This window comes from Manis pentadactyla, chromosome 4 (assembly GCF_030020395.1).
Source record: "Manis pentadactyla isolate mManPen7 chromosome 4, mManPen7.hap1, whole genome shotgun sequence".
NCBI classification, from domain to species: domain Eukaryota; kingdom Metazoa; phylum Chordata; class Mammalia; order Pholidota; family Manidae; genus Manis; species Manis pentadactyla.
The window spans coordinates 167,501,319-167,510,520 of NC_080022.1; the positions used below are offsets into that span (position 1 = coordinate 167,501,319).

Sequence of the window (9,202 nt, forward strand, 5' to 3'; positions counted from 1 at the left end):
CCTAGGGTATGTCACAGGTAATTTTTTTAAGCCCAGAGATCACTGAACCCTAGACTGAGTTTTTTATACACTAACAGTAAAAATAAATGAGAAGTTTCGAGTAATCCAAAACAATTCACATTTTTAAAATTATATTAAAAGCAATAATAAATATTCAAGTATTTCACAGAATTTAAACATCTGACCAATGAGTTAAATAAAAGCAACTTTTCTTAAACCCTGATTTACAACTTACCAAAATATTTTTATTTCAAAAAAATTGTTTAATTAGGAAACATTTCTTATATGTTGCCATTAACTATGTATTTTAACCTGCATATCACACCCATCATAAGGCCTTCTGTTAGGATAGAGGAAGAAAGCTGGTATCATAAACTATGTCAAAACTTCATGAAACACTCTTTAAATTTTTTCCCCCAAAGAAGTACTTTGGATGTAAGACATGAATAACTCACCACCAAGATTAAATAAATTTTAAGACATTGTCTTACTTGCTTCAGATCCAAACAAAAATAAAATACAGATATAATGAAAGTCCTTTCCCCTCTTTATCATTCCCTAGATAACCACTTATTCTAAGACTAATGTGTATCTTTCTCACATATGTTTAGTATATTTTTGCTACATATACAAAGATCATCAAACAATGTTTTAAACTTTACACAAATTATATCAAAGTGTGTATAGCCTTTTGTAACCTGCTTTTTTCATCTAACACTGTATCTGAGATGAGTAAGTGCTGACAGATTTAGATTCTAGTTCATTAATTTTAACTTCTGCTTAGTAGTAGCATATTCTATGAAGGAGGTTAGGTTATTTCCATATTTTTTTAATTTAACACAGTAATAAACATCTTGGTCCACGTTTTCTTGTGCACATTTTCTTTACCAAGAATTGCCAAATGATCCTGCAGAGTAGTTTCAACTGACACTTCCATGAGCAAAGGATAAAGGAATCCCACTTTGAGCACCCTCCAAAACACTTAAAAATTGTTGACAATCTGATGGATAGTAAATGATATTCCCCTTGTTGTTGTAATTAGTATTCCCCTGATTACTAGTAACATTACTAAATGTATTTTCTTTTCTCTCTTTTTTGCCATTAAGTTTTTCCTCTGCAAATTGCTCATTCATAACCCCTGCCCTTTTATTAATTTGGTTGTAACTTTGCTTTCATACACTTGTTGCATTAAAAAACACCTCAAATTCATTTGCAGACATTTGAATGGTCTAAATCTAAAATAATAAAAATATAGATATCCTAAATCACAAGCAAATGCCTACAGAGCCCAGGCAAGCAGGTGAGCACAGTAGGCCATGTGAAGGCTGTGCATGAGTAAAAGCTGACTGCGTGTAAAAGAAGAAGAAAGTAGCCATTTCTTGGAGCCAACCAATCATTGCAAACTGAGAAGCAGAGTTGGTGTTGACTCATCTTCTAATTAAAAAAAAAAGTTACAAATTCAGATATCACATGCCATCTCCCAATTTTTAATTGATGGAAAATAATTTGAAAAGTCTACACCGTGTAGACGAAACAAAACCCCTGTGTAGTTCAGAAGTGCCTTGAGACCACTGAGCAAACCACAGAACTAGGTACAGACACAGGAGTACTGTAATATTGGTATGAAAAAGTTATACATAAGAGTAATCATTTTGTTAGCAGCAGACTCAGATACTGAGAAGGGACTAGTGATTGCCAAAGAGAAGGGGCTGAGGAGGGTGGGTGGGGAGGGAGGGAGAAGGGGATTAAGGGTCACTATAACTGGCAATCACAATATAAGCAGGTCATGGAAAGGCAGTACAGCACAGAGAAGACAAGTAATGACGCTATAACATCTTACTACATTGATGGACAAGTGACTGCAATGGCAGGGATGAGAACTTGATAATATGGGTGAATGTTGAAACCACAATGTTGTTCATGTGAAACCATCATAAGATTGTGTATCAATGATACTTTAATAAAAAATTATTTTAAAAAAATTTTAAGTAATCATTTTGTTAATAACCAATACATAAACATGATTAGTTTTAAGCTAAAATTACCTAACTTAAATTACAATGAACATGGTATTAAGCCTGTAACAGACTGTCAAAATCTCTAATACATAAAATGAAACTATAAAGGCTCATTAGAAAAAATTCTCCTCATAAATCTTTCTGTTTCTAAACAAAAGTGTCATTTAATGAACATTTTGTCTTGTTTTATTTTTTTGTAAGTGGTAACATTCCTTCACACTGTTTATTTCACCAGAACATACCTAAACTTTTTTGTCCTGACTGGCCAATTATGTACTACATTTTGAACAAAAAGAAAAAACTCTTTGCCTATTCATAAACTGACTTTAAAAGAAAATTAGAAACAGACAAGAGAAGCACTTACTGGGGTGTGCTCCAAAGGGAAAATGAATAAAAACCTCCCAGATTTTGAAGTTTATGCCAACAGAATAATAATAGCGGTCTAGTTACGTGTCTTAATCTTTATCTAGGCAACCATATTTTCATCCATCAACATATACAGTGAGTCTAATGGTAGCCAAGCAATTAATCTGCCAGTGTCAAGATACCTGTACATATGCCAAGTGACATTTCTCTCTCTACTGTTTGTAACTTTCTGAGGGAAAAGTGATTGTGTATTTTGGAAAGGCACAGTGCACACCAGTTACAAGTACATTCCAATTCTTCCTGTTTATACTAATGAATTAAGCTAGTTGTTAAATAGCTAATTTTTTCCCTCAAAAATTAGTGCCATTTCTGGAAGGGTAGTAAGGAAGAACCAAAGGAACAAAAGTGCGTTTATCTTAGTAATAATAAAACTCCACTCAAATTTTAAAAACTGTACAATATATTGTCTCATATTAGAGGTGCATAACAGGATAATTCATAGAAAGTGCTTGTTTTAGCTTTTAGTGCCTGATACAATAGTAATCAATTAATAGATAACGTGTTAAGACACATACACATAGACCAAGATTAAACATGCCCTAATCATCTAACTCTATCATCTAACAGCATTCACCTACTAGTTTTTACAGTGCCTGATCATTATGATAAAATTTAAGAATGTTGTGCTGTACTTAATGCACTACACAAGCAAGGTAATTTAAAATATCCATATGGACTTATATACCTAAGTACTTGACTAATACTGTAATACTACTCTTTTTGATGCTTCCTTTGTTTCAAACCCAGGGTTAAGTCTTCTTGGAGTCCCATACTACAGACTACATTTCAACTCAACCAGACATTAAGTAATGGCTCTACTGAGGAACAGCTTGACAACTGGTAACAATTTTACAATGGAAATTTCCTATAAATTAGAAGGCAGCAATTGCGGCAATTTTTTTCCCTGAATGACTCTCTAATACGATCACTCAGGAATACACTTTACATATACTATAGTAAGACGCAGAGGTTTTTGTTTTTTTCTTCTGATTTCCAAAGTCCTGAGAATTTTGTAAAAGGAAATCTCCAGTGTGACAATTCCAAATACCAGTCTGAAGTCTGAGCCACTCTGCCTAGCAAATGATTAGATCATTACAATTCTGTAATAATCATTTTCTTTGTGGAATAGGGCTAACTTCTAAAGACAATAAGGAGCAAATAATTAGTAAACACAAAATAAGCCAAGTTTTCTAACAAGAGACATTGACAAGAGCACGTTGCAGAAAGTAAACCATAGTAATTAGTATTAACATAAATTTAACCTACAGAACATTGCTACCAATTGTTTATAGGTACCTCCATATGCAATAAAACTTTAAAACTATACATAGGAATAACACTCACCTATCTAAAGAGAGAAGTTACCTCTGGGATTGGGGGTGGGAAGAGGCGGAAATGGGTTTAAGACGCATCTGTGACATTTTATTTCCCCAAAACATCATACACAGTCTGAAGCAAATGGGGAAAAATGTTAATAACTAACTGCTAACTTTGGGTGGTGGGTTACTTTCTGTATTTCTAAAATATTTCATAAGTTAAAATAAAAATTTTAAGTGATTACGAGTGGCAAAATGAACTGAAAACTACATACTATGGTGTTCAAAATGGAATACTCAAGACCTACAGAACCGATCTCAGGTTAACAACAAAACAGCTACTGAATCACATACAGATCAGTACGTAAAGATTTACTTTACAATAACAACAGGCTCATTTATGTAGCAAAGTTCAAAGACATTTCATAGATAATTTACTACTCAAGACCACATTTATCCAGGTTGTATTGGACCATATCAATTATCTGGAACCAGGAAGTTTAAAGACAGCATGTATGAAAAGCCAGAGAATAGATGATACAAAGTCCATACAATAAACCTCATACCCGCTGCTCAGAAAAGAACCCATCAAACTCTCACTTAGAAATTTCTTTTTAAGCGCTAACAAGTTAGTTTATCTGGTTACTTAGACCTTTTCAGATCAAGTTCAGTGAAACAAGACAGGAGAAATTGCACAACAGGCAGCAACAAGGCACAACAAACAGCAAGAATAACCTGGATAAGGAAAAAAAACTTTAAAGAACAGATATGAAACTAATTAATAGAGTACACAGTTTTGGGTAATCTATGTGTGTAAGTATCAATGACACTTGCAGAATGATGTCGAGTATTTTTTAAAAAGAAGAAAAGAAACAAACCTAGGATTATGAGGAATTACAGAGTTTAAAAAGATAATACTTTGAGGTGTTTTATACAAATCGGTAAATATTTGTTAAAGTCTAAGTGGCTCAAAGGGCATCATTTATCTGGAATAGCCACTGCAGAATTTACTATCAGATGATGTTAGATAAAGCTTAACATGTAAAAGTCTGTTGTATTTAGGTGTTCCCTTGTAAATAACATTTCAAGAAACAGAACAAAAATCTGAAGAAATTCAATTCCTTACCACCACATTTCAAATTTAATTTCTGAAGACCATCTAATGACTTAGCCCAATGCTGGACAAATTATTAATTTTATCATTTTCTTTACGTAATAAAAAAACTACCAAAATGACTACAAAAACAATGTGCAAAATTTGGGCAGATAATTTCACAACACAGGGTTGACAGTAACACCCACTTAGGTGCCAAGTTTTAGCCTGCCAAACAACTATATCTGTAACTATCCTCTAGGTGCCAATTTAGTCATCACCAACATGAATATTTTGTGGGCGGAGGTCATTGTCTAGTATATCCTGACTTCTGGCCTTGAAGAATGAAGTTAATTTTTCTGGCACAGGTAAAGTATTTCCATAAAAGAAAGCCCAATTACTGTATAAACCAGGAACTGCAGCCACTCACATAAACTTGTAATCTATTTTAAAATGAATTATCCACAAAGCAAAAGTGTCAGAATTTGAAATAGCTAAAAAAAATCCATTGCTCTAAAGTATTCTAATGTAAAAAGGGAGTGAAAAGGGCATGTCCCATTTCTCAAGGCCCATTTTCAAAACCGCTGAATTAGACCATATTTACTTATGTAAAAGACAACTAGTTTTTTAAAATCACAGCACACTGACTAATTTCTTTACCTTCCACAGGAGTCCACACCCCAAGCCAAGTTAAAAATCCACTAAGTTTCTAATATGTAACCTGTACAAATACTCTGGACTTATCATAAAATTTTGCAACTAAAGCAACCAAGCAACTTTCACACTTTGTGTAATGTGATTCCAACTGCTAGGAAACTGATCAAAGACCAATTACAAAACCTGGGTTTCTAGAGATTAATTCTGTCCACATTTTTAGAATTCTACAATAAGATATCACCTAATGCCTCCATTTAAACTTATTGCTCCAACCCATGGACTTCAAAAACATTATTATATGCTTTTTGCTACTAATGTTCACATTTTTTCCCACTAATGTTAACTCTCCTCTTTACCTTTACAGGTGGCAATAGTACAATTGAAAAGTCTAATCATCCTTTAATAAAACCTGCTAGAATTCACTAGCATGCCATCTTTCATTTGTGTTGCCAAATGTTTTCATTTGCACAGCCTGAGAAGAATTTCTGAAAAGAAATGCTTTGATTACTAAAAAAGATTCACTTATTTCCTTGTATCAAATTAACAATTCTCTGCTTAAATCTAGTACCTTACCACGTGCTCTCGCAATGGCCCAAACCAGTCTTTCACATAGTTCTCATCTTTTTGTTAAAGCAAGTAGGACAGGGGTTAGGAGAAGCATGCACTGCTCGTTCTATCCTACCAGTTAAATAAAACTTGTCACTTCCTACTAAAATAATCACTTAAAAATTTTTACGGACAATTTTTTTTCTGATATTTTCCTTAAATACGTACACTTCTCCAAATTATGAACCCATTATGCCAACTATGAGTTTTTAAATGTTAGCCTGTTCACATAATATGAACTCATTCTTCAGTAGGTCCTTCTTCCCGCAGGTTTGCCAAGTCACAAGACACACTTGTGTTTACAATCCCTCCCATCTGCCCCCTGCCAATATATATCAAACTCTGGTCACTTGGGCTTAAACAGTCTGCCAAAGAACCCTCTCAAAACCTAATTTAGACCCAAGATGCACTCATTCTGATTCATATTCTTAATGGAAATTTTTAAAATCACCTTTCACAGGGATAAGTTTTGCCTTTTGATGCAGCCAGACCTAGAGCCCTCGTGCTTTCACACAAGTACCCCAAATCTGATAGTATACTTTTAAATTCTACACTTTTAGACATATTTTCTATCTGAGTACTCGGCTTTCAAAGACAACTGCCAACTTTCAATTCCTTCGAGCACTAGTCTACATTTCTTTCATTTCACCACTACACTCTGTTTGGTAAGACTGATTTTCGGTAAGGCCTACTGATTTTTCTCCGTGACTGCAGTAGGAAAAGAAATGAAACAAAATATATTAACCATCATTCTTTTTGAAGATAACTACTAAACAGATCCCATTTTTCATTACAGACTTTACGTAATACGTCATATAACATAGTATCACCAATATCTATTGTTTGGGACCTTTGCTGGGCATCAATACTAATGGTCTCCAAAATCAAACAATACTTCAAATAATGCGGGGGGTGAGGGGCGGCGGGAGCATGATTCACCAAAAACTGCAATGAAGAGTAATGGAATATTTTCACCAGTGATATGCTAAATAGCTTCTTTCTTAGGGTACTGCTAAGCAACCAGTGCTGTAGCAATAAATCCACCTGCTTCAAACGCTGCAAAGCTAGGAAGACAAGAGGAAAAGCGGAGATGGGGTCTTCCTTCGGCTTCTCTAGATTAGGAGAGAACAAAGTCACTGCTGCACTGTCACTTGAGGGGAAGGGACAGGGGAGGGGGCGGATCATCTTGGAAACCCAGCCCCTGGGCCGGAGCAGGCGGGGAGAACTCAGCAAGGCTGCCTGGGATTAACATTCTCCTTCTCAACCTCTCCCCGCTTCTAGAATCTCCCCTGCTCTCAGACGCGCGGCGGTCGAGTCCCAGATGACCGCCCCTTTCAATGTGTCCTCCATGAAGCGTAGGGAGAACAAGCCAAAGGAACAGAGTCAGGAGGTTGAGACATAGCGTGGACTCCAAAGACCCCTCTGGCCTCCCCCAACACCCTCCAGCCTCTCCCAGAACACCACCAAGCCCGGAAGCGCCGGGGGCCGGGGGGAAGCCTCACACAGGTGTGCCGGCCCGGAGGGGCTCCCGCAGCGCTCCCCGGGCCCCAGCGCGGAGCACCCCAGAGCCCCGAAGGGCGCGCCGGTGCCTGGGCCGGCCTCCCCAGCCCCAGGCCCAGGCCTGCCCGCCCCCAGCCCTCGGGCGCGGCCTAACTGCTTGCCCCGCAGCTCGCCCCCGGCGCCCGAGGGTCGCCGTACCTGGGCGGCGGCCTCCAGCTTGCCCTCGAAGGTGAAGTCCAGCAAGTCGGGCTTGAGGCAAAGGCTGTAGTTGATAGGGGAGACATCGGCAGGCAGCCGCTCGAAGGGCCTCTTCTCCGGCATCGCGGCGAGGCCCAGGCTGTGGAGGCGGCGGCGGCGGCGAGAGGAGCGGCTGAGAAGGAGGAGGGGAGGAGGCGGAGGGCCGAGGAAGAGCAGGCGGCGAGCGAGGGAGGGGGCGGCGGCTGCCAGCCACATCCACCGAGCGCGGGCGACCGCCTGAGCAGAGCGACCGGGGCAGCCTGGGGGGCGGGGGAGAGACCCGGCCCGAGCGCCAGGGGCCGGGAGGGAGGCAGTGCGGGCGGGCGCGCTGGCGGGCTGGCTGCCTACGGGGAAGGGGGCGGAGGGGAGGGAGGGGAGGAGGGCCGGCAGGGAGGACGGAGGGAGGCGGTGGCTGCGTGCGCGGCCCTGCCAGCCGAGCGCGGCTCCGCCGCCGGGCGCGCGCGCGCCGGGACAGGGGGCGGGGCGGCGAGGGCGCGGCCGGCGGGGCGGGAGGGTGCGGGGTAGCGGAAGCGAGCTGGCGGCGGGAGGCGGCTCCTCGCGTTGCACCTGTCTGCGCCGCTGGGGCGAGTCGGCTGCCAGCCAGCCGGAAGGAGTCCGGCAGGGTTCTTGAAGAGGAGGGAAAGGCGTCAGGGTCCCCGCCTCCCCCGAGTTGTGTTTAAAAACTGAAGCCTGTGCAAGTCCGTCGGTACAGTCAAGGTAAAATGTTAAAATACCAATTCAGAGCAAAACACGAAACTGGATTTTTACCTCCAAGTCAGTGAAAAGCCCTGACCAAAGGCTCTTTGGCAGTAATTATCCCTGTTATTTTAAGTACCGATTTCAAGGGATGATAGGAAAAATTTTGTAAAATATTTAGTAATCCACGTTATTTAAACCAATAAAATTTGCACCTTTGAGGGAATGAGTTCAAAAGTTAGGAAGATTTTTGTTTTCATGAGTTAATGTTCAAACTGTTTTCCCTTTTTCGTCTTTGTTTCTGCTTTTGTAAAAGAAATCTTTACCGATTGTCACCTCTTTGAAGGTAAACTAGCTGTGGTTCCCTCAGTTCCGTAGATATTCTGCAAATTGATATATACATAATTTTTATTAATATATATTAATTATACATATGTAATGCATATATTTAAATAAATGTATTTTAAAGTGTCATGGGTAAGGGGACTTATCTATAATTTCCATATTCCTTTATAGAACCTTCTCATGTAGATCCTCTTAATTTCCAAAACTCAATGCTGAATGTTCTACTGGACCAGCACTGTCCAATAAAAATATAATGGAGGCCAACTACATAAATTTTCTAGTAGCCACATTTTTAAAAAAAAAGGACT

At 39.4% G+C, this 9,202-nt stretch overlaps 1 protein-coding gene across 2 annotated transcripts in view; it reads right to left on the bottom strand.

Annotated features, from left to right (window-relative positions):
* Positions 1-8,219, bottom strand: part of NPEPPS (aminopeptidase puromycin sensitive) — a 103,032-nt gene extending 94,813 nt beyond the window's left edge. For both annotated transcript variants that reach the window (XM_036930355.2, XM_036930353.2), the window contains exon 1: positions 7,815-8,219. In XM_036930355.2, coding sequence (XP_036786250.1) covers positions 7,815-8,069 — 255 coding nt within the window. In that variant the 5' untranslated portion in view covers positions 8,070-8,219. The remainder of the gene's footprint in view (positions 1-7,814) is intronic.
* Positions 8,220-9,202: the final 983 nt, after the last annotated feature.